The sequence below is a fragment of the Rhineura floridana genome, chromosome 3, assembly GCF_030035675.1.
Source record: "Rhineura floridana isolate rRhiFlo1 chromosome 3, rRhiFlo1.hap2, whole genome shotgun sequence".
Lineage (NCBI taxonomy): Eukaryota > Metazoa > Chordata > Lepidosauria > Squamata > Rhineuridae > Rhineura > Rhineura floridana.
In genome coordinates this window covers 61,146,478-61,171,089 of record NC_084482.1, presented here as the reverse complement: position 1 = coordinate 61,171,089, position 24,612 = coordinate 61,146,478, and the positions used below count along the sequence as shown (strand labels likewise).

General features: G+C 42.3%; 2 protein-coding genes across 10 annotated transcripts in view; both read right to left on the bottom strand.

Moving 5' to 3' along the window:
• ITGB4 (integrin subunit beta 4) overlaps positions 1 to 1,375 on the bottom strand; it is a 99,726-nt gene extending 98,351 nt beyond the window's left edge. For 4 of the 8 annotated variants that reach the window (XM_061616187.1, XM_061616189.1, XM_061616188.1 and 1 more), the window contains exon 1: positions 160 to 325. In XM_061616187.1, coding sequence (XP_061472171.1) covers positions 160 to 314 — 155 coding nt within the window. In that variant the 5' untranslated portion in view covers positions 315 to 325. Of the gene's footprint in view, positions 1 to 159; positions 326 to 429 lie in introns of those variants that run through there. The other 4 variants (XM_061616191.1, XM_061616193.1, XM_061616190.1 and 1 more) reach the window with 3 other exon arrangements.
• Positions 1,376 to 7,714: 6,339 nt separating this feature from the next.
• SAP30BP (SAP30 binding protein) overlaps positions 7,715 to 24,612 on the bottom strand; it is a 52,399-nt gene continuing 35,501 nt past the window's right edge. For both annotated transcript variants that reach the window (XM_061616184.1, XM_061616183.1), the window contains 7 exons: positions 23,257 to 23,345; positions 14,095 to 14,186; positions 13,306 to 13,366; positions 12,414 to 12,465; positions 11,978 to 12,036; positions 10,534 to 10,615; positions 7,715 to 8,767 (listed from right to left, as the gene is read on the bottom strand). In XM_061616184.1, the coding sequence (XP_061472168.1) occupies positions 8,586 to 8,767; positions 10,534 to 10,615; positions 11,978 to 12,036; positions 12,414 to 12,465; positions 13,306 to 13,366; positions 14,095 to 14,186; positions 23,257 to 23,345 (617 nt within the window). In that variant the 3' untranslated portion in view covers positions 7,715 to 8,585. The remainder of the gene's footprint in view (positions 8,768 to 10,533; positions 10,616 to 11,977; positions 12,037 to 12,413; positions 12,466 to 13,305; positions 13,367 to 14,094; positions 14,187 to 23,256; positions 23,346 to 24,612) is intronic.

Here is a 24,612-nt window from a genome sequence, read left to right as displayed (position 1 = left end):
AAAGCACACATGAACCCAAAATGCCTTAGTTTGCCCAGTGCCTACCTGGGTGGGAAGCCCTACGCTTCGTTTAACTTTCCCCCCTAGTTAATCGATAGGCAAAAATAAAAATAAAGGAAGTTCAGTGGTTGAGAACAGACATGAATTAATTCCACAAACCTCATTAGCGCTGGGTCCAGTTCAAAGTCCAAATCCTGTGCAACAATCCAAATAGCAATCACCCACACACCAAGCCAAGAAATTCCTCCAGAGGCAAGAGTTGTAGAGGGTGTGTGTGTGTGAGAGGGGAGAGGACTGCACTGCTCCATTGCCATTTCCAAGAGCTGGTTTTTCTTGACTCTCCCCTGCTCCCCCTCCCCCTCCCCCTCCAGTTTTAGATGCCAAGCTGAAATCCTCAGGAAGGAAGAAGAGCTGGTGAATGTGACATACCTCTGCAGGGCTCCTGGTCCCTTCTGATCAAGCGTTGACTTCCAACTTTTCCCCTCTTTTTACTGCTGCTTTGGCTTTTGATAGCACCCTTTGGCTGGCTTTTTCACCAGGGGCATATGGAGGAGTTGCGTAGCAGCAATGGGAACAGCTCTCAGGCAAGTGAAGTCGGCAGAGACAGTTTTATTTTAGCTCAGGTGTGCACCCGGCAGGGGGGGGGCTATCCGTGACTCAGGTCTGTCTGGCATGCCTGTGAGTTATGCACACCTGTATGGGCAAGAACAGCTCGGGCAGCCAAGCCTGCACTCCCTTCTTCCCAAACATGCTTTCTTAACAAAAAAATATTCCCACCCACAGGAAAAGAGGTTGACGCTGGGAGCTGAGACAGAGCCCAACCCAGCTGTACGTCTGCCACTAAGATTTGCAAAAAGGATTGTTTGATAGCAAGGGAAGGAAAACAAATCTGATAAGCTTTATGGTGCCACAAGGCAATTCACTACCGTCCTCTGGTATTTTGTCTACACACTTCTCTCTGTTGCCAAAAGAGATCTTGCTGGATTGTTTTGAAGTCCCTTTCCCAACCCAGTTTTCTGTCTCTTTGGATCTTTTCCCTCCAAACTTCCTATGCTGTGGAAGCCAAGATAGTATTGTCTTTTGGTATTTGAGCCGGAGCAGCCCCCTGAGGAAAGGTCACTGAAGTGCCTGCAATATCAGCAAGCTCCAACTTTCTATTTCCTTTGCTGTCAGACAAAAGCTTAATGACCGGCATCCTCTGTTTGTGCCTCAAATAGGCAAAAGAACAACTGGACTCCCCCATCTCTGGATTTAGTACCCCCCAGACTAAAAATCACAGCTTCTTATAAGCCTAATAGCACTAACATCCTGGTAACTGAAAGCACAACCCTGCTTGTGCAATAGGTAACTGGCTCTTCAAGTGCTAAGCCATGAGATGTCTATGGTCATCTATGTCTGTCCTGTGACTTGCCCTAATAAGAGGCCACCTGGGGCTAATTTGTGATGTGTAAACAAAGATGCAACCATGGGCAAGAGTTCAGGAACAGAGGTCTCTTTGTACTTTTTCCAGCTACTAACACGTCCCTCATAATTTCAAAGCATAAAGGCTTTCTAACTAGGCCTTTATTTCATCAGTATGCTCACAGCTCCAAGCTATATATTCCCTGTGGATAGGACAGAAGAACATGTAGTTACATTTCACACTTCAAACTGCTCCCAAGTTGTTCCACAGCATTACAGGCTTTAAACCACGAGAGTGAGCAGAATGTAGGTCGGCATCTACTGGTAGATCTCTGGGTAATTTGCCATAAATCAGCAAGAATTTGTAACTCTAGAATGTTTGACAATAGCAACAACTCTTCACCCCCACAAATTAGGCTGCTGAAATGACATGAAGAAAACTTGTGTGTGGGAAAACCAGGAATAGATTTTTGTGCAAAAGGACAGCAAGCTCAGTACTGGGCCTGGGATAAACTCAGAGGTGCCCTCTTCCTTAATCCTAAATGTATGTCCACCCCTCTGTCAAAGCCACTTGGCTTCAGCCGGTGGACCTTGGATCAGTCTGTTAATTTCTGTTTCTCTCTTGTCCAGTCTTCAGCTCTCATTTCCACGTTTGAAAATTCATCAGCATTTTAGTGCACATTTCTCCTAAAATACACGTTTGTGAGAAATTTTGCCTCATGTACACATTTTGGCAAAACCATTTCCCCTAACATAGCACATTTTGTATGTTATTGTTGCCAATATGTAACATGTTATAAAACACATATTACCCTGGAGTATATGCATTTGTGTACACATTACTTGACTGGAGAACTGCATTGCAAAATTGGGAGCAAATTTTGAAGGATGGCTATTTCAGTTCACACAATGTTTTAGAGTAAGTTAGGTAAGTTTGCCTTTAAATGTGAATTGAAATGAATTTCTCTCTTCCCTGCCTCCATTCCTATCTTGGGGTTCTAGGAAAAAACAAAGCAGATCCCACAGGATCTGGAAAGCTTCCGTTTGAACCTCACTGTGGCCATGGACTTACCTAGTGGAAGAAAGAGTCTTGCGGATGAGCAGCAGGCATTGTAAGGACTTAGAGGTGAAATAGCAACAGAACGGCCATGAGGAAATACAAAATCTTCCTGCAAGGTCCTGTCTTTAATAAGACTTTTTAGGAATCACAGCTATAGAAAACAGCTATGCACAAGACCAGAATACAGAAACAGAAACTCCAACATTAATTGTATAAGTAACTTTTAACATAATGGATTTCTTGAGAACCTTTGTTAGATATTACATTGAAGGAAATAAATCTCTGTTGATGTGCTAGCCTACATGAGCATCGCTGGTGTTCATGATTCCATGTGCACATATGAAAAGATCCCTGCCCTTAGGGGACAGCAGTCAAAAAATCAAACTACCTAATGTTAATTACATATAATTCTTGGGCTGAAGTTTTTTTCCCCCACCTGAATCAACCACTTAGGTTGCAATATCCAGGGGGATATGGGGTGGGGGTGAGAGAAGAGGCATCTTAATTCTTTCTTCTCTATTAATTTTCCACCACTATTCTCCCAGCAGCTTTTAACCCACTGGGGGTGGGATGGGAAAGAAATTGGTACCCCCTTATTTTAGGACATCCTTTCTCTAGGGATAGCCATGGCAATCTGATCATTGTAGCTTAGGACCAAGACAACTTCAAAAGTGTGTATAGGATTGTACCCTTAGGACGGTATTCTACTAACACGTCCCATCAGTGCAAGAATTTCCACCTGCACTATGGGACTCCCCACCCCCCCATGCGTGCCCCACATCCTCCTCAAATCTGCTCCAGATTAGGTGGCACATGGGTGGAGGGGAGAATGTTCCACGGCTCAAACAGAAATCCTGGCAGTGACAGAATGTTCACATAGTGCTATGTTAGATTCCACCCTTAGTAACTTTAGTGTCTTCAGCTGCTGCTGAAACACGCAATTGCATCATGTGCTTCACTGTTTATTGGCATACGTTGAATTCTCGAAAATATTTTATTGAAAGTGGAGAATTTATATAAAATAGAATAAGTAAAATCATGGATCTCTCACAGATTTGAGCGAATAGCTGCTTTTTAGCCTCCGTTCCACTAATAAAAAGGGAATAAGCATTGTGTGCAATATTTTTTCCTCCCTGCAAAAGGTGTTGTGTTATTTTGTTTTGAAAGTACCTTTGCAAGTTCCTTATGTTCTTAGCTGGTCTGATGTACCAACACACGTTTGTCAGGTGCAGCCGTCTTGGAAGAGGGACGGTGCAATCAGGGATTACCATTTACTGCAGATATTCTGGCATGGATGGATCTAAAATAGGCAACCATTACTCTTACAGGAGTTGTTCTTACATTACATCTTCTGGTAAAATCATCAAAAAAGGTGATCAGTTGGATCAAGAGTCAAATATATAGCACAGCTATGTGTAACATTTGTCTGATATATAATGGAGGCGTATGTGAACGCATAACTCTTCCTCATGAAACATCTGTGACTTGCCACTTCTATCCTCACCAGGTTCCAGACCAATATTTAAACACTACCTGGAGGAAAAGTGGAGCAGAGAGGTGGCTGGAGGCAGGGGGGGGATGACATTCACTGTCTCCACTGCTTTTCCATCTCCAGTTGCTCAGATACATATATATATTTCTTGAAATTTGCAGACATGCTTGTGTAGCAGTGTTTCTAGCTGCTTTTTTCTCAAAGTCATTCTGATCTTTAAAGTACTATGGGTCAGTTTTTTGTATGCAGTTCTAACAACAGTAGGTTAGGAAACTCTCTTTATGGTACCATACTGGACACGTGATGTATTTCACAGGTGGTTTAAGCTGAGCCAGTTAGTCCCATAGCTTGTTTTTCTTAGTGACGGGATCCCACTGCATGATATGCAGAGACATATAAGAGAAAATGCCTTTAAACATGTGGAGAGTGGCTTTCTCAGAGCCAAGATACACTTAACCTAAAAGCCTTTCCAGACGATCAGTTTGTAGTTATGTGCCGTTTTTGCTACATTTGTGACAATTGTATTATCCCACCACTAAAATTGCTTTATTACTGGGAAACCACAATCTTTTCCCCAGCTAGAGGGGCTAATGGAATTTGGGTTTTTCTGATATGCAGCTGCACAAATCACAGGCATTGGTTGAATAGTGCCAATGACATCAATGAGCAACAGCTTGTTCCCTGAGCCCTTTCAAGATCCTAAGTCCAGGAACTAACTTTTCCAAGAGGATCCCCAACTGACTACTATATAGAGAGAAGCCTTTTAGCAGTTTCACGCCTCACAGGATGTCTTGACTTGACTTTGGGCCTTCAGATGGCCTTATCGATGAGGCAAACCTGGCAAGACTCTTCTCCACACATTGCCTCAAGACTAATCACTTAAAACTCCCAGGCAAATCCCCCTTTTTGCAGGCCACATGACTCCCTTTGCTTCACTGGAACAACTGGGTGAGACCACACAATACTCAAAAAAGAGGGAAGAGAGGAACCCTTACAAAAGGTTAAGAAATAGTAGGGCAGGCTCTGAACTTGTCATCTGGGTAAGCTCAAAGAGGCACTGACTGTACCTTAAAGCCCAAAATGGTGAACCTAGAGGCTATGGGTGTGTCTTGCTGCTTCTGCTTCCACAGTGTAGTTTTGAGAGCAGTAGTGCTCGAAGAGCTGTTCCAGCATGTCCAGGAGGAGTGTTGTTTCTAGAGGAAATAAGACCATCCAGACACTAGTTTGAAGTAGACACGTAATACATGTTAGGAACAGCCTGCAGTAGGGAGAGGTGGTTCCTTTGGTATATATTGATGCGTCTTTGCTACAAATAATAGGAATGTAGGATCATCAGAAATTGCACCAAGTCAGACCGTTGGTTTGTCTAGCTCAGTACTATCAACGCTGACTGGCAGCAGCTCTGCAGGGTTTCAAACAGGGTATTTCCCACCAGTATCTGAGATGCCAGAGATGGAGCTTAGACCCTTTTGCATGCAAAGCATGTGCCCTCCTCAGCAATAGCCATTCCCTAGGCTTCGAACATGCCTCCTAGGAAAGGAGGAATATTCTTCTTCCTTTGTCACTGAGAGCATGGCATCAAGATTAGCAAAGTCCACCCATAGAAAGTGACTGCTGAAGCACAATATACAATTATTTTATATATTTATTTGATTTATATCCCGCCCTTCCTCCCAGCATGAGCCCGGGGCTCAGCTGCAGTGTGGTATGGGGGACTAGGGTGTAATGCTTTTATGAATAACCACAGGAGGACACAAACAGCAACTGCCATGAGCAGGGTGTCCTAGGGATGCAGAAGCCACTGCTCAGTAGTTGCCATTGTGTCTTCCAAGAGTATTCCTTCTCTCAACTTATGCTGTTCACACAACTAAATCACTCCAATTTTTCATATTCAGGCACATCACAGCAGTTTCAAGTAGGGTCTGGCCTGAGAGGGCTTGCCCACAAGGGATTACACAGTTTGGAAATGAACTACTTTGAGTGACTTTGTCAGATTATAAAACTTCCCTGGGAGACTCGGAAGCAGCAGCAGTTCTGAGTCATTTTGAGGGGAGTGAGTGAGTTGCCAGGATATATGATAAAGCTCAGCAGAATGATCTCTCACAAACATCATTTTTCAGAAGAGGGGTGGGGAACAGGAAGCAATCCAGAGCATGCCCTTTTGATACTTCACTTTAAAAAAAACCTTCATACCTTTTATTTTCACTTGGTTTGATAAGCAGAGGTGAGAATGTTGACCCGTATTTTTTTGAAGAATTATGACAAGCTTTCTTCTTGAGTTCAAAGCAATTTACAAAAGCAATATAACAACACCAAGTATTAAAAAAACAATTCAACTCCACCCCAAGTCAAGGAGCAGCTAAGTTAATACAGAGAACTAACAGCAACAAAGACTGACTTGGCCACCTTTATGCATATTTGCTTGGAAGCAAGAGCTGCTGTGACTTACTCCAAGGCAAATATGCATAGGATTGCAACCAAAGGGACAGTTTGAAAGGATTTTGAGACAGGGGATTTACAAACTTCTGAAAAAATCTGCAGGGCTGGACACTGGTAGACATACCCAGGGAGCTCATTCCATAACAGGCTCCACTAGTAAGAAGACTCTGTGCCAACAACACATAGATCTAATTTTCAAAGACATTTAGTTGATGTTAACATACACGGGGGAGAAGCTTGCAGTTATAAAGCCCTAGATCCTACATAGGTTCAAACCAGCAGCTTGAACTGGCCCTGAATAGAAACAAGATAGTCTTTTTGTGGACTAACTGCACTGAGATAGAAACAAGATGGTGCATAAAAAGACTGAGAGGTTGAATTCTGATCCATTTAAGTTTCTTTGTGTGCATAGCCTCACCTTAGAGCACATTGCAGTGATCAGTTCCCAGCATGCATCATCCTTTTTCTGCTTTCAGGTCTCATCTTTTACACCAATCCCTTTCAAGCAGTTAAAACCAGACTTCCCAATTACACCTGAAATGAGGAACCCTGGTTCAAAGTCTGTTTAAGGTCATGATTAGTCAACTTGCTGACATTAAACTGGATTATTGTTTGAAACAGCCTATTTCTGATTATGTAAATAACCAGTCCATAGGCTTCCTTTTTCAGACCTGTCCAACCGATACAGAAAGTAAAGTTATTATCAGATATTAAAGCATTTGTCTTTTTATTTACAACCCCCCCATCTGTAGCTATTATAAACTAAGGTACTGCTTAATTTATTTAATTTACTAGATAAAAAGCCAGAAATAGCTACTTCATTGTCAGTAAGTATTAGATTGTTTCCCCTCCAGAGCAATCTCTGGTGGGAGATTTTATATTTTCAGGTGACACTGCAAAAAGCAATAGATGGCCTCCAACTTGAACACCTTTAATAGGAGATTTTAGACCAATTAATGCAGCATAAGGATATTAATGGTTTCTGGTCATGATGGTTATATTATCTGCAGTACTGGAAGTAGTTTCCGGAGACCATGAGCAGGAGAATGCTATTGTTCTCATGACTTGCTTGTGGCCTTCCCCACAGGTCTGGTTAGCTATTGTGGGAACAGAACGCTCGACTAGATACACCTTTGGTCTCAATCCAGCAGGGCTCTTATGTTCAATTTCTAGAAGTTTAGTCAGCAATGTTGATAGAAATGAATGTATGAATATTTGACTCTGTCTTGAGTAATTAACCCTGGTGCTCCCCCCACATTCTGCATTCTCGCCTCACCAACTAGAATGGAAAGCAGATGAAACACTAGCAATAAAGCATGACATGTTTCTAAAAAAATGTTTTTATATTCCAAGGTGTTCAATTACACAGGTAAGAGCTTATACAAATTGACAGCATCTCTATTATTACACTGGTGAAAACAGAAGCTTTACTACTATTATGTAGTTTAGTACCTATGTCACTATCACGCACGCTGATACTAAAGTGGTAAAAGAGCCCTGGCACAAAGTTTCATCAACAGAAACTTTATTTGCTGCTCTCTTCTGTTTCACAAGCTCCTTCTCCCCAGCAGAGTCCAAATTCTGCAGGAGGGTTTTCAGAAGCTAGGCATAATTTTCAGTGTTGATTTTCATTGTTTCAGATGTCCAGGCTTTCAAGCTCCAGATCTCTGAAACTAACTGGGTTACATAGGGACAACCCACATAAGACTATATGATGTCTTACATTAAACTGAGCCTATATACAACTGACCCTTTATTCTCTTATAATTGTCTGCAGGGAAACTGAATAAGGCATTTTTGCCTACAATTCCCTGGAGGCAAAGAGATAACAAGCAAGAGCAAGTAAAAATTGCTCAGCATTGATTGGTTCAGGATACAACTGATTTCTGTTTTCTCTTTGCTTATGTTTTCATTTCACAGAGTTTAAAGATGCTAACATAGCCACAATTATAATACAGTGCATTTAATGGACTAACATTTACACACTGACATTTCATTGCACACGATACTGTAAGGGACAGCTCCGCCAATGAAGATAGAGAACTACTTCTCGCATAGATCCTTGTTATGAATATGCACAGCCAGCTCCTCCTCTTGTGTCCATTTTTAAATTGTCTTATTTTTGCACCAGAAGGAGAATATCCCCCTTTACTTCCAAAGGTGGTGCTTCAGTCAGTCTTTTCCCTGTACTTTTCACTGCTTTGCTTTTTTCACTATGGTGCCAACTGCAGAGATCACTGTTGTTTTGGAGCCACTTGCACTGGTCGTAACGGTTACAACAGCCGGGAGTGTTGCAGTGGTAGTGAGAATGGTGGGTTGAGCTATTGTTGTCACAGGTATGGCGGAATCCCACTTGCTTTTCCTCTTCTGTGCATCTGCATATTTAATAAGAAAGCATTACTTTCAACTGCTCTGGCCAGATTAGACACTTTTTGTTTTGATTTCTTGAAGAGCTACTATTAAGTGATGAGGTTTCCAGCCATTCCATGCTGACAGAGCCTATTTACATGGTACAAAAAGCATGTTTTACAGCCTTCGTAGGACTGTCCCAATTCAGAATTACTAATAGCAGAATGCACTCGTTTCAATGATTCCTTCATACCAGTAATTCCCTATTAGTGGAAGGTTATTATGTCTAGGGGTAAAGGGAAGGATTTCCCCTCCTATTCCTCTAAAGTGGGACAGCTCCAGAGGGGCTTTACCAAGAGAGCATACAGATTATGACAGAAGGTAGTCTAAAGGTATGGAAAACCCCACAAAAATTACATATATTTACCGACACCCCACCTTTTCAAAATAGCCTAAAGGCAGCTTAGAATAAAATGGAAATATAAAACATACAGCTCGCTAACCAATACCAAAGAAATTTCCATGGAAACGAGCCCTACCAAAATCCTATAGCCTGCATTATCAATTTGTCTTGTTCTGAATGCCTGGAAGCATCTGAGGTAGAATCAGTTTTGAGCTGATTTAATATTTCAAAAATCTCTAAATCTTTCATATGTCACTGAACGTTTTCCATCCCTTTTCTGCACCCAGCATAGAAATGTAGCGCTCAGTCCCTCTGCCAGCACTCAGCAGGTTAGTAATCTTTTTGCAGGCTAGTAACTTTTGGGGGCTTTCAAGGCTGTGTTAGTCCTATAGTTAATCTCTATATGGAGCCAATGCCTTCTCCCGATACATTGAGATAAATGAGGCTTTTCTACACAAATGAAGAACTAATCTGATCATTTCTCAGATATGAGTATTTACAAGTAACCTACCAAAAATAGGCATTTCACTGTGACCCAATGAAAATAAACTGCTCTGTTCTTCCCAGTAACAGTCAGCCCTGTTCTGACACTTCAGTTTTCCTTGTTATTTTTTTGTGAGGGTCAAGTGAAGCAGAAAGTAGAAAGAATGGAAGACAAACTTCTGCTGTCCACAGGTTCTTAGATTCCCATGCTTGGACAGCAATCCTATGCCCACTTAATTGAAAGAAAGCCAATAAACTCAAGGAGATGGACTTCTGAGTAAATAGTATTCTGCTGTTAACCTTGCAAGCTGTCTTCGGTTCCGTTTGTAAGAAAGATCCTATATGGGAATATTTTAAAGATATTCTCCATATAGGTTTTTTAAAAAGAAAGTATGCAAAATGTATGCAAGGATGTTTAGAGCTCAAATTGGCACCATTGTTTAGGAAACACAGGAAGAACTATCAGTGGAAAACCTGATTTAAATTGGCCTTTTTCTTGCTGATTTAAACCATTGATTGAAAGCAATTTACCTTGCTTCCACTGCACAAGTTTACAGTTACAGAAGGAACACTGCTCTCTTAAGTTGGTAAGAATGCTCAAATCCTGTAGCCAGAATTACATAAGACACTTGTTTTTAATTTTCATAATCCTGTTCAATTTGCACAATTTATTTAGGTTGCAGAATCCAGGTTTTCTGTTTGCCAAATAATGTTTTCCTTTACTGAAGGATCTGAATTTTTTGATGCAAACTTTTCAGCTGCCAACTGCAACTGTCAGTTTATTTCCTCCCTCTTGAAATGCCAAAAGGGAGGGACAAATGAGGAAGATTGCATGGCTCCCTATAGTATGGATAAATTCCAGAGTTAAGATACAATTGAAATGCAAAGTCAAGATGTTGAACTTACCTCCACCTGCTGTGCTGGCTGTTGTGGTGGTTGTAGAGGGAGCATTTGTTGTCCCTTTCTTAGTGCCTGTTACAAACTCAATCTAGGGGGAAAAGGCAGCAATTATACCCTATGTTTGTGATACATATTTGTTTGAATTAGGAACATGGGGAAAAAGGCTAATGAGTAGGCCATTTTTATTGGTTGTGTTGAAGACATGCAACCCTATAAAGGATCAGAGTCACAACCCTACAAGGATCTAGTTACAGATGTGACTAGATACTAGGAGGTAATAAAATCTTTGCATTTATGTATGCAGTAAACAAGCGGACTATCTCCACTTCCAGGTTCAGATGGAAACATTTATTGAGGGACAACTCCTAGTCTTTTCCTGACCACATAAGACACTTTGAATAACAAAATTAGAACCCCATGTTCCTTCACAGCAAAACTTAATAAAATGCTTCTACAATTCATGTCTCTACATGCATGACTTGAATTGTCTGCATTTCAGATGTAATCTAGCAACCAGGGAAACCACAGTCTGAGCACATATCTATAAGTCTATGATCATGGGAGAAGGAAGACAGAGCCACAGAGCCATGCACTTATTACTGTGCAGGAAGTAGGAAAAAAGGGGCAAATGGAGTGGCTGAGACAAAAAAGGTTAGCTGCAAGAATGTTTGCTGCCAGAGAAATCTCAAATACTATATAAGAGTTAATAGTCTCGTTAACTATTTGGGCAATGGGCATGAAATCAGGCCTCTCCCAGTTAAGGCTATATTTACACCATACATATATTCCACTGTTATTCCACTTTAAACAATTATGGCTTCCCCAAAGAATCCTGGGAAGTGTAATTTCAAAATTGTTGTAACCTGCCCTGGGACCTCTGGGTGAAGGGTGGGTAATAAATAATAATAATAATAATTTGTGAAGGGTCCTGAGAGTTGTTAGGAGACCCCTATTCCTGTCATAAAGCTACAGTTGCCAGAATTCTCTGGCATGAGTGGGAACTGGCTCTTAAACCACTCTGAGAACTGTAGCTCTGTGAGGGGAATAGGGGTCTCCTAATAGCTCTCAGTAGCCTTCACAAACTACACTTCCCAGGATTCTTTGGGGGAAACCATGATTGTTTAAAGTGGAATAATAGTGGAATAAATGTATGGTGTGAATGTGGCCTACGTCTGCTCTGTTCTAGAATGATTGATAGGAATGGGATGCCTGGAATGCACAGATAATTCCCTAAAAATATATATTTAATGTCTTCAAGACAAGAAAAATCACATAAAGGGGAAAGTGCTTAGGAGGTAAAAGCACAGCCACGTATACTGGTAATCTATATAATTTGCTCAATCTAACTAATAAGGTTCATGAAAGAGCAATTAAGCAGTTGGATTAAGTTCAGTGGAAGGGGCACTAATAAAAAGTAGATTCTCTACATTCCATAACTATCAACTGGTACCTTAGTTCGCTCCTTCTTGGCCTTTTCCAGCTTGTCCATTTCAATCTTCTGTGCTTTTGCTGGAAAGAGAGCCACAGAACAGTAAGCACGCTCAATAGATTCAATACCACAAAACAATTCTGAATTCCTGCTAGAGTTTCCCGTCAGGAGAATCAACAGGACTACAGTATTTAAGAAGGTACCGATAGCATAAGTGTGTCCACTTCCCAAAATAACATTTTCAGTGTAAAGCCCCTTCCAAATAAAACAACATTTCTCAGAACATAGCCAGCACAGAAGTTTCTTCTCATTGAGATAAGGGGGAAGTGGCATAAGCTCCCACGTATTTCTTAGAAGACACCATACAAATAAATAGTTTCAATTAAAGAATTTCTACAACTCCAGGACGATTCACAAATACCAAAGACAGTATCAAAAGGAAAGCTAGACTTAATACCTAGTGCCTCGTAATAAGAGTCCTCAGACCACCCATGAGGATCAAACATGTCCTAAAAAAAGAGAAAAAAGTTCTGTTACATAAGCATGAATTTTAATATATATGATGTATAAAATTAGAAAACACTAATTCTGCATTCCAGGATATTTTAAAAACCAACATATAGAAGTTTATAGACTTTGCATCATTATCTAACAACTAGAATCCAAACAGGAAAGAAAGATGGTGCTAAAAGACAGAGAACGATGTTGGAGAGTAAGGTCAGGGGATTAGTAGTTCTGAGGAGAGTCATCGAAGCAGCATCTCCTAAACGCCTTGATCAGCTCCTGTACTTTCCCACAATTATGGGGGAGAGAAACCCACACTAACAGTAGAATCCTGAGATTGGACTGGATCCTGTGCTAAAGGATATGTAGATACAAATAAGCCCTTTCCCCAGTTCCCAGTACACAAGTGCTATTCAGGCATTCAATCCCTCATGCAATTAGAATTGCATGAGGTGCGAGTGAGGCTACATTTGCTGACTCCACCCCCTCTTTGGCATTTTTGTCCTGAATAGGATTCTAAATCCGTGCAGAGTTCTAAATCCATGCATCAGACTTTATCATCAAATGAATGAACAGTGATGATGGGCCAGCTCTCCTGCTCATACAACTTGTAATAATCCAAATAGGGATATAGCAACACTACCACTTTGGGTTGTAACACTTACTTTCCTACATTACAAGACAGGAAACTGCTCGTAGTCAAAAGACTATTTCATCTACCAGCCTAAAAGAAGGTGCCTATTTTCACAGCCAACACGAGAACCAGGAGGAGAATTTGGCCGCTGTGCTGAATCACATCTAACTCCCCCCTCTCTGGCCCTGCCAAAGTCCTTTGTTCCACTAACCTTGGGGTAATTTGTGCCAAGTTCATCAATTGCACAAAACTGGATTAGCTTCTCATAGATGCTGAAATAAATAATTAAAATAAATTATTTTCCAGTGTTACACATGTTTATTCATATCTAACCTTATTAGGCCTAGTTCTCACTGAAAAACTGAAGAACAGTCCTAGTTTTTTGTGTGCATTGAATTATTATTATTATTATTTAGAGGGCAGGGGAGAGATGGAGAAGAATTCAAAATTGTGTGAGCCCTCACCTGAAGTGGTACAGCTCAGCTATAGGTTTCTCAGCTCAGAGCTAAATGCTAGTCTGACTGTTTCAGAGCCAAACTAGATATTACATGCAATTCTATATTCATTTATTTTCATTTTTAGAAAGCAGAGCAGAGTAACATGATGCTGTAATATCTAGTTTGGCCCTCAAAAGGCATGCAAAGAAATGACACCTCCACCATCTCTTGGTAGCACTTCAGAATTCCCAGTTTCTTCTTTGCCTAGAACCATCCATTGCTTAATCTCCCTGGTATGGGTAGGAAGCTTAACAGTTGGGGCTCAAGTTAGTTTGCAAATTTATAACATGCATTAACATATTTACATGAATATAACCTATATCAAGCTGCAGCTGATAACATTGTTGCATGATAGGATTCTGCCAACTCAAAGAGAACGAGGCTAGAATCTTCAACTGGCAGTCTAATGGTTCAAAAAGACAGCGCAGGCCTATAGGTGGCTTGTAGGACCATTTGGTGTTCACCCAAGTTGAGGCTGCTAACATGCAGTGAGATATTCTTACCTAGGATTGCGAAACTCTTTCTTCCTTTGAATGATATAGTTCATGTCCATACCTTCTTTTATCTTCCTCTCATAAAGCTTTTGTATCTTGTCCTACACATAGAAGGGTCACTGAATCAATACAAAGGAGTGACAACATTCCAGACTGCTTCACAATACACATTTACTGAAAGAAGTTAAATGGCAACTCTCTCCTCCCCCAAAAGATTTCTTTTATAGTTCAAAGCAACATATACACAGGAGTTAAAGTTGGCACTTTATCTGGACTCATTTATTTATTATGTAATTTAATCTGTAACATTTATAAACTGCTTAACATTACAGAAAAATCTAAGTAAAAAAAAAATCCAAGTGGTGTACAAAACTCAATATATAAAAGCAATGAAAAAATGAAATTTACTGCCTTCAAGTCGATTCTGACTTATGGGCGACCCTATGAATAGGGTTTCATGATAAGCGGTATTGAGAGGGGGTTACCATTGCCTCCCTCTGAGGCTAAGAGGCAGTGACTGGCCCAAGGTCACCCAGTGAGCTTCATGGTTGTGTGGGGATTCGAACCCTGGTCTCCCAGGTCATAGTCCAAAACCATTACTCCCCACACTATAATTAAAGATCAAAATCATAAACATTTAAGTCAGAGAACCTGCGAGACATGAAACAATATCAGAAGAACAACTCTATCTTGGAAGTATTAGCACGGTTCTCTGGAAAACTGACAAAGTATATAGAGGATCAATAGTGTTGAAAGCACATTTTTATTGTATAGAATGAAGAAATCCAGAACTAAGCAGCCTATTCTACACATTTTGATGGCTCTTTCATGGTTGCCTGTGAAGTTTTGAACCACAATATCTGGGGTAATAGAGCTTCTCAGCAAGATCAGTATAATGTACGCACAGGGACACTTTCCTTAACATACTGTTGTGAGGCATTACAGGTCAAGAGTCTCTAGACTGGAATTTTCAGGGGTGGTGGTGGTTATGGACCAAGTTGAAATGATCAAAACTACTGGGAGCATAAAGGGAGGGAAGGGAAGGGGTTCGCGGGAGGGGGAATGAAGGGAATTGTTTACTTATTTGTTTATTCTTGAAAATGTTGATTATATATATATATTTAAAAAAGGAAGTACCAGGAGTAACATGAGTGGCATGAGAAGGGATTGTTAGTTGGGATGACAAAAGTACCATGGTTTCCTTATTGGGAACCATATCTCCACTTTCACTAGTTTCTAGTTTCGCAGAAACTACTTACATGTTTTTCCTCAATAACCAAAAGAACTAACAAGATGGTTTGTAGGAGAGCTCTTGTCCCCACTATTTTGCCAGAACCAACAGGTTTTTCATTTGAGATCATACTTTGTGCTGTGTGGTCCACTCAGAGCCATGTGGCCTTTGAAACCTACCACCCCCAAGACTTCAATTACAGAACACACACAAAGCATCATTTTCTGGAAGACATGTAATTCCAGGCAGCACACTGAGATGATAATTAGGAAAAGATAGATTTATGGACTTGGCTTATAATATTCACTCTGTAAAGTGCAACTATAGCTCTTAAATTATTCTGCAGAGCCTGAAGTCTCAGCTGGATAGATCCATTTCTAAAGCAAAACCCAGTAAAACAAAGTATTGTGCAAAGCTAATATAAAAGAAGACAGTCAACTTTTATTTGCTAAATTGCTATGATCGGAGATCCTAATATTTTACTTGTGTAGAACTCTAATTGAAAACACCTTTTGCTGTAGGATATAAACGTTCACTCTGTGTCCCTATCTTTGCCAAGCAAAAGCTCAGAGAAGATTAAACAGGGTAGGATACAAAAGAAACATCCAGTTTAAATGAATTATACTGCTTAGCAAATGCAAGTAAAAGTGCATAGGTCCTAAGAAACTATTCTGAGTGAACCAATGTGGTCTTGGACAGAGCTCTTTCTTCATCTCAGAAATCTGGATGTATTACATTTATTCAAGATAAGTACATGCAAGCCCATTTTGTTGTAATAATTCTGGCTATAATGTATGCTCAAAAGTTTGCTTTGCTTTTCTGTTACTGGAACATCTTCTTGGTGGAAAAAGGACAAACCTATGACATCTCTCACATTTGAAAACAGGACTACTGCCCTAACAGGTCCAAAGCATCAAATCCAACATACAAACTCCTTACAGATGTAATCCAAAGGAATGAAACAACATTCTTACTAACAACTGAACCTTCAAATTTATAATTTTCCAAATGCAACCAATGAGAAACCAAGTAGGTGTGCACACTAATGAAATATATATCTGAGGATACCAAAGATCTGCAGAAAAGTAGTTTTAACCATGCGGTGTGCAACAGCTTTACTTGAACAGGAAAAGAACTGAGGTGCTCTGACATATGCAACACACACGGAAGTATAAAGAAGAGGTTTCTTCAGATCTTCAATTAAAATACTTCATCCAAGTTCATGCACTTTTAACTATTTCACTCCACTAGATCTTTGTGGGTGAAAAACCACCAAGATGATGAATGTCAGTGAACGCCTAGCAAAGAAGTAAGATGTTTATTGCAAACTGTGGTTTTACTTGGTTTACTGAGAATCTAAATTTGACACACTTGGGGGAAAGAGAAGAGTTAACTGAGTCGGGCAAATGCAGATAGGAATTACAAGGAAGACACAGAAAAGGTATGGAGAACATGGGGACCTCCAGATGTTGTTGGACTCCCCAACTCCCATTGGCCCCAATCAGCCACATGTGGAGAACTATAGGTTCCCCATGCCTGACATTCTGTATGTATAAAGTATTGGCATGCCAAGTGAAACCACAGTACGTGACTGATAAACACCATAAAGGTAAGACTCTTTAAAGGCACATAGCTATACTAAACTTTATCCTCCATACTGCGTGCAAGTTGGTGAGGATGAGAGAATGCCGTCTGACATTATGTTGAGAGCCGTGAATATTTCTCTGTTCCAAATAAATCAACCTTACTATTTAATAGAAACTAGTCATCGAGGTCATAGAGCAACCTTTGGGAAGGGACTACTCAAGAGTCTTCTTTATGGTATGCATCAGTTATAGGCATTTGTAGGGGGTTGGATGAATCCAGCCGCTGCTGCCTGGGCCAATGACCAAAAGACAGAAATAACTGTATAAAAATATCCCTTTATTGTAATTTTTAACCTGACCCTCTGGTGGGTAAGACAATGTTGGGATGCGATCCCAGCTTAAAGAGAGACTGGTCCTTCTATTTTAAATATATGGTTCTGGATGGAAGTGAGAAAAGGCCTGCTTTGCTCCAAATGAGCCATGAGTGGTAACCAATGCTTGTTCTTGGCTTACTAGTCCTGGTTCTGACAACACAACAAGCCAGACCCTGTGTTGTTTCATCCATGGCACTTTAGCACTACAGGAACATTTGAGCGGCATGCACTAGTATGCTGCTTGTTCACATTAAACCACAGATTGTTCTAAACTACAGTACAAGATGATGTGCAAACTGGATCAGTGTCACCCTCAAGTTATACTGCTGCATTTCTACTTCTGTGCACATGAACAGCCACCTCCCTAGGATACACACACGTGCTTTTACAGTGCTTCCATCATGGGAGTCACCACCATGCCACTGGCAAATCAGCAAAAGAGATGCTATCAGCTGGATTTTCCCCTTTTGGGAAGAGAAAGGCAAAGGCTTCCCCAGAAATAAAACATACAAGTACCACTGTGCTTTTTAAAAAAACCTCCTTCCAGAGTTAAATGTTATGAATAATGAACAGAATTGTAGACATTTTAAATACATTTTAGGACATTTTGGGGGGAAAGATTCTTAATAAGAGATTTTTTTACAACCTTCTTAACAAGGTTTGGATCCTGAGGTTCCGTTTGTGGGAGCATGAGAACTGAAGAAGCTGCCTTATACAGAGTCAGACTATTGGTCCATCTTCCACAGTATCGTCAACCTTGACTGGTAGTGGTTCCAATGGTTTTAGGCAGGGAATCCTCCCAGCCCTACCTTGGAGATGCTGGGGATTGAACCAGGAATTTTCTGCCTGTAAAGGAGTTGCCCAGTCACCGAGTTACAGCCTTTCCTTGTAGTTGGACCATTGGTCTCACCTGAAGGGTGATTTTCCTATGAGTCCGGACATCACAGCGGGTATCAGCTCCACCTATCGTGCGAAGGAAGAATGTCTCTGAAGTCAAGACTAGGGGCGTCAGGCCCCTCCCACTCTCCAGTTCATTCGCAGCGAGTCTAAGGAGAGATATCTAAAAATAGAAGAACAAGGCCAACAGGCCTGGCAGCAGGAAAATAACACAATAGTACCATGCATAGTAACATGACTCCAACATAGCGGTATAACAGAACTAGAAGTCTTGACTTCACTTTTAAATTTAAATATAATAGCGTAACAGTAATATAGAACACATTAGAAAATATATAGTCATCCTCCAACTGGGAGGGTCGTGATGTCCGGACTCATAGGAAAATCACCCTTCAGGTGAGACCAATGGTCCATTTTCCCTATGAGTCCGGCCATCACAGCGGGATGTACCAAAGCAGCCCATACAGGGTGGGACCGGATGCTAATCCTCATTAAGAACCTGTTGCAACACTCGTCTGCCAAAAGATGCGTCAGCAGTGGCATAGCGATCAATTTTATAATGCCTTATAAACGAGTGTGGGGTAGACCAGACTGCAGCCCTACAAATATCGGCAACAGGACCATTAGTGGCAAAAGCAGCCGAAGTGGCAGCTGACCTGGTAGAATGAGCCGTAATACTAGCTGGGACTGACAGCTTCAGGGACTCATATGCTAAAGTAATGCATGCCCTTAACCAACGGGATAAGGTAGGATTGGATACTTTATGCCCCATAAAGTGCGGGGATCAAGCGAACTTTGCAATGGTTGGAGCTGGCAATGTCCTGTTGAAAGGGCAGTAAAGTCCATTGCAGATGCCGAGTGTGGGCTCGAGCCCATGGCACAATATGGATTGTAGAAATGAACATTCCGAGCGCCCTGGCTAGAAGCATGACGTCTGCTCATGTTTGTTACATCAGGGACCTTGCGATGCTTGTGATGGCAGTGATGCGATCTGGAGCCAGGAATACCATTGCCTGCAGGGTATCCAACATTGCCCCTAGATGTAGTAGGCGTTGGGTTGGTTAGAGATGGCTTTTGTCGACGTTGACAAGCCAGCCGTAGGTCTCTGCCCTGGAAGCGTCGGTTCCAGGAGCCCCTGGATGAATTGGGGTCATAGAATCTGACATTGTGGCCTCGTCCTCCTGGCTGCGTTCCTCGAAAGGGCTGGTTAGTACGGAAGGAAGGAAAGCGCCTGGAAGGCCTATGGTCGATGTTCTGGACAATGGCCAGAACCGGTTTGTGGGCGTCTTTGGGATCAACCAGCACTGCCTTTAGAGCTTCCTCGCCGAAGAGTAACGATCCGGAGTAAGGAGACCTGGCCAGATTCATTCTGGCCGCTGAATCAGCCTGCCAGTGGCGAAGCCAGAGGGTCCCTCGAGCGACTATCTGAGCTGTCATGGCTCGTGCCCCCAAATGAGTGGCATCCAAGGTGGCATCGGGCACAAAAGCTGCTGTCTTACGCAACTGTACCAGTGACCTTCTGAGGGCGACAGGATCAGGGTTAGTGTCCTCTAGAAGACCATCCAGCCACATCATAGCTGCTCTGTAGAAAATGGAGGCTGAAGCGGAGGCACGCGTGGATAGGGCAGTGGCCTCGTGGTTTTTGCGGAGGGTGAAGTCTATTCGACGCTCAGTAGTGTCCTTTAGTTGGGATTCCCCTTCCCTGGGCAAAAGGGATCGTGAAACGAGGCGTCCGGAGCTAGGGCGTAAAGCCTGTCAGCCAGGTTCTGGAAGTGGCGAGATTGAAATGGTTGAGCCCATTCTTCAGATACCAATTTGGCAATTGGGTCCGGCACCGGGATGTAGTGTTCAATAAGTGCAGGAGATTTGAGAACCTTGGCCCCTTTGATGGCTGGTGCGGAAGAAGTTGAAGGCGCAGTCTGTAGACCAAGGGTATTAACTACCCTGCGTGCCAGGGGCTGATAGTCTGAGGCATTAAACAAGCGATACGATGTATCCTCCTCATGATCTGAATCGTCGCTCCAGTCATCTCCTTCAACGTGGTCAGTGAAGGTTGACTCCTCCGCATACGAGGCTTCGTCAATACATCTGCCTCTGGCGATATCGAAGGGATTTGGTGAGCAGGAAGGATGAGCTTCATGACACGCACGTTGGTCCATGTTGAGTTGAGGTATGGCCGGAACTTGTGGTAGTGACTGCATTTGGGTGAAAAATGCCAGCATGGCTTGAAGTTGGGAGAAGAAATCAGGGGACAGCTGCAGCCCGGTTGTGGCAGATGTTTGTGCCTGAGCCGGTATTGGAGCAGATGTTTGGGGCGGTAAAACGGAGGGAGGCTGGTTAGGTGAAAGCTGAGTGGAAAAGCCAGCAAAAACCTCCTCGTCAGAGAAAGCAGCAGGGGAATGAAGTATATCGTTTATGTGTGCCTGAGTTGCTGTGGTAGTGGTGGTGGTTGGCACAGAGGCATAGCGTGGCCGCTTTGGTTTGTTATGGCTGGAAATATGTTTTGTCTTAGCCATTAGTTTAACATGCTTAGACTTAGTCACCTTGGAGTGTTGTGGCTGGGCTGTTTGCGACATGCCTGGCTGTTCTGCCATCTTATATTAACTTGGGTGCAGTACACTGCCACGGAGGGGGCAGGATGTAAAGACCCGAACTGGCACAACGTACGACCACGGAGGGGGTAGAATACACAGGCAGATGGCTAAGTGCACTGCCACAGAGGGGGCAGAATGCACTGTGGTATCAGCGTTAGTATAATATAGGCTGTATTTTAGGTTTGGTACACGGCCACAGAGGGGGCAGGATGTACAAAATATAGTTCAGATTAGTGCTGTAGGCTGGATTTCAGGCGTGGTACACGGCCACAGAAGGAGCAGGATGTACTGAATATAATTCGGATTTAGTACAAGTCAGCACTGATATTAAGGCTCCAGCCTTGATGATACTGAATATAATTCAAATTTATTACCAGTCAGCCACTGATATTAAAGCTCCAGCCTTGATAATACTGAATATAATTCAGATTTTGTACAAGTCAGCCACTGATATTAAAGCTCCACCCTTGATAATACTGAATATAATTCAGATTCAGTACAAGTCAGCCACTGAAATTAAAGCTCCAGCCTTGATAATACTGAATATAATTCAGATTTAGTACAAGTCAGGCACTGATATTAAAGCTTCAGCCTTGATAATACTGAATATAATTCAGATTTAGTACAAGTCAGTCACTGATATTAAAGCTCCAGCCGTGATAATACTGAATATGATTCAGATTTAGTGCAAGTCAGCCACTGATATTAAAGCTCCAGCCTTGATAACACTGAATATAATTCAGATTTAGTACAGGTCAGCCACTGATATTAAAGCTCTAGCCTTGATAATACTGAATATAATTCAGTTAGTAGAAGTCAGCCACTGATATTAAAGCTCCAGCCTTGATGATATTGAATATAATTCAAATTTAGTACAAGTCAGCCACTGATCTTAAAGCTCCAGCCTTGATAATACTGAATATAATTCAGATTTAGTACAGGTCAGCCACTGATATTAAAGCTCCAGTCTTGATAATACTGAATATAATTCAGATTTAGTACAGGTCAGCCACTGATTTAAAGCTCCAGCCTTGATGGTACTGAATATAATTCAAATTTAGTACAAGTCAGCCACTGTATTAAAACTCCAGCCTTGATGATACAGTCACAGTAATTTTGTGTGTGAGGAAGCCCTGTGTAACTCTGTCTACAACACACAGACAACACACATACAGATAGCTTGCAGGGAAGGTATCCGATGGTTAATAAAGGGGTAACAAAAAAGGCGGGAAAAAATGATCTAAAAATGGAGAAGAAAGACAGAGCAATGGCGGCCGTCTGGTAACAAACTGGGGGAAGGGTAGCTCAGCACAGCCTCGCAGGGGGAGCCGTGGGGCCGATAGCCGCACTAGCGGCTCCAAGAAAACCCCCAAGAAGAAAGAGCAGATAGAAGCCTGTGCGGGATAAGGCAGCAGTAGGCAAGCCGCTGCCGCCGCCGGGAGCAGGACTCTCCGCGGCGAAATCAAAGCGCTGAGAGAAGCCTGTGAGGGATGAGGCAGCAGGAGGCCAAGCCACTGCCGCCGCCGGGAGCAGGGCTCTCCGCGGCGAAATTAAAGTTGCGGAGAGAGAGCCGGATCACCAGGCTCTAGGGAGGCAGAACCCCGGCAGGTAAAAAAAAGGTTGGAAAAAAGGCAGGGAGCCGCAGCCGCAGGCTCCCGCCTGGGAGAGAACCGCAGCCGCGGTCTCTCCAAGGGCTCCACAGAGCGCGGCTTGAGACAGGGAAAAACCGCTACGGGAGAGAAAGAGCTGCAATCTCCCGAAGCTCAAAACGGCCAGAAAACCACAGAACACCGCAGCCGCGGTCTCTGTGGGGGTCCTCAAACAAGCAAGAGAATAAACGAAAAATAAACACAAAGTAAACAAATACGAAAACAACTTAGCTAAATACTACGCTATAGGCTCTCAATGATAGGATTTCAATCTTGTTCGCAGGAAGGCAAGAATGAACTGGAGAGTGGGAGGGGCCTGACGCCCCTAGTCTTGACTTCAAAGACATTCTTGCCTTCGCACGATAGGTGGAGCTAATACCTGCTGTGATGGCCGGACTCATAGGGAAAATGGGGTGTGTATGTCAAGTTAACCCTCCACCCTGAGGGCAGAAGACACTTCTTTTTATGCACAGGGAAGGGAGACCTTTGAGTGCTACTGTATTAAGTTTCCTGCCCCCTTCAGTTCTCCATGCCAGACCACACAGCACTCTGGAAAGTTCCCTGACCTTCAGGAGTGGCTTTTCTTGGAGCTGCAGTGGGAAGGCGGTGGCAGGAAGGCCTTGTTCCATTTGCAATTATTCAAATCAAAACATATATCATTTGTAGAGCTGCCATAAAAGAAGTCAGCTGAGCAGTTAGGGAGAATGTGCAAATTCAAGACCTATTTGTGAGGCTGGCTGAAACAAAAAAGTTGTAAGGACATGATGATGTCCAGATACCTGTATCTTTGATGGAAAGTGGATTCATCAGAAACAGAATTTTAAAAACGAAGACGCTCACCTGTAAGTGGTTGGAACATCTGCCTGGGGGTTCTGGAGGGATTTTTATCTCATCAGGTGACATGTTTCGTACTCGCTCAGAAAAGGAGGCTAGAAATAGAGAGGTGGCGATTAGAACAGAGCACACAGCATTAAAGAGATTTAAGCAAGTCACGTTCCTGCTGTCAAGTTCCTAACTGCTGCATTCTGATCTTAACAGGAGATAACCCAACATACTTTTTGTCAGTGGTTTCTGAAGGCTGAGAAACAAGTGCATTGGCAGAAATGTGGGAAACTAGAAGGAGTCTGCACAGCTTAGTGCTTCTCACTGTAACCCCATTTGAAGGCATCAATTTTGGGGGGGGAAGCATTTTCACATTTACTACCCTATATTATCATCATTGATTGAGTTCAGGGGTGACAAACGGCTTATATGAAGGGCACAGTAACTCAATGCATTTCTGGCAATTCAGTTTTCAAAAACCACCACCAGGAGCACTGAGAAGTGTGATCAATGCCTCCACACCAATGAAATATTTCACCTAAGTTTGATGACCTTGTGGTATGTCCAAAATCTGCATTGCAGAATCTTTGTGTGGCCTTTCTAACAGGAATGATGGTGCTACAATTAGGTAGGCAAATTAGTTTTTAAAAGTAACAAGCTGAAGCCTTACGTTCATCAAGGACCTGAACATAACACAAAACATTCTTAGAGAGAGCTGAAGCATGCTACAGGCCAAATGCTGACCGCTTCTTGTTTAAAGTGTATTACAACTGCCAAGATAAGGGCATAACCTGACCAATACGTAGCAGTGTCTAGGTTTTGTTCTTAAATACATGTGGGCTGTTCATAGAGAGAATTAGAGAGACAATGTAGATACAAATACGGGGAAAAGGCTGCTCTTCAAAAGAACATTATTCCAAGGCGACTCTGTGCACCACACTCTTGTCTTTCTCCCTTGGCATTAAGCTCTGCCTTCAGTCTTGCCCCGAAAAGCTCAGACAATATGCTGCTTGTGAACAAATGCTTTACTCTGAGCTTGAAAACATGCTGTTATTCAAAAGCAGGCAGAGTGGGGGCAGTCATCCTAGAAAGGAGGAAAATCCTCTTTTCATTACATTTTGCCATTTTTAATAATCTAACAACAACATGATTAGACTTTTCCTAGTTTCAGGGCAGTACTATTTACATCACAAACAGCATGTGTTCATCTGGGAGAAAGATCACTTCCACCCCAACAGCTGGCATGCCTTATAGTTCACAGGCAACTACATTCCACCACTTGCTTCCAGTTAATATTAACTGAAGCTTTGATCCACGATTCTAATGTCTATCAACAGATGAAGGAGGGGCCAAAAACCCTCCATTTTTCTGCAT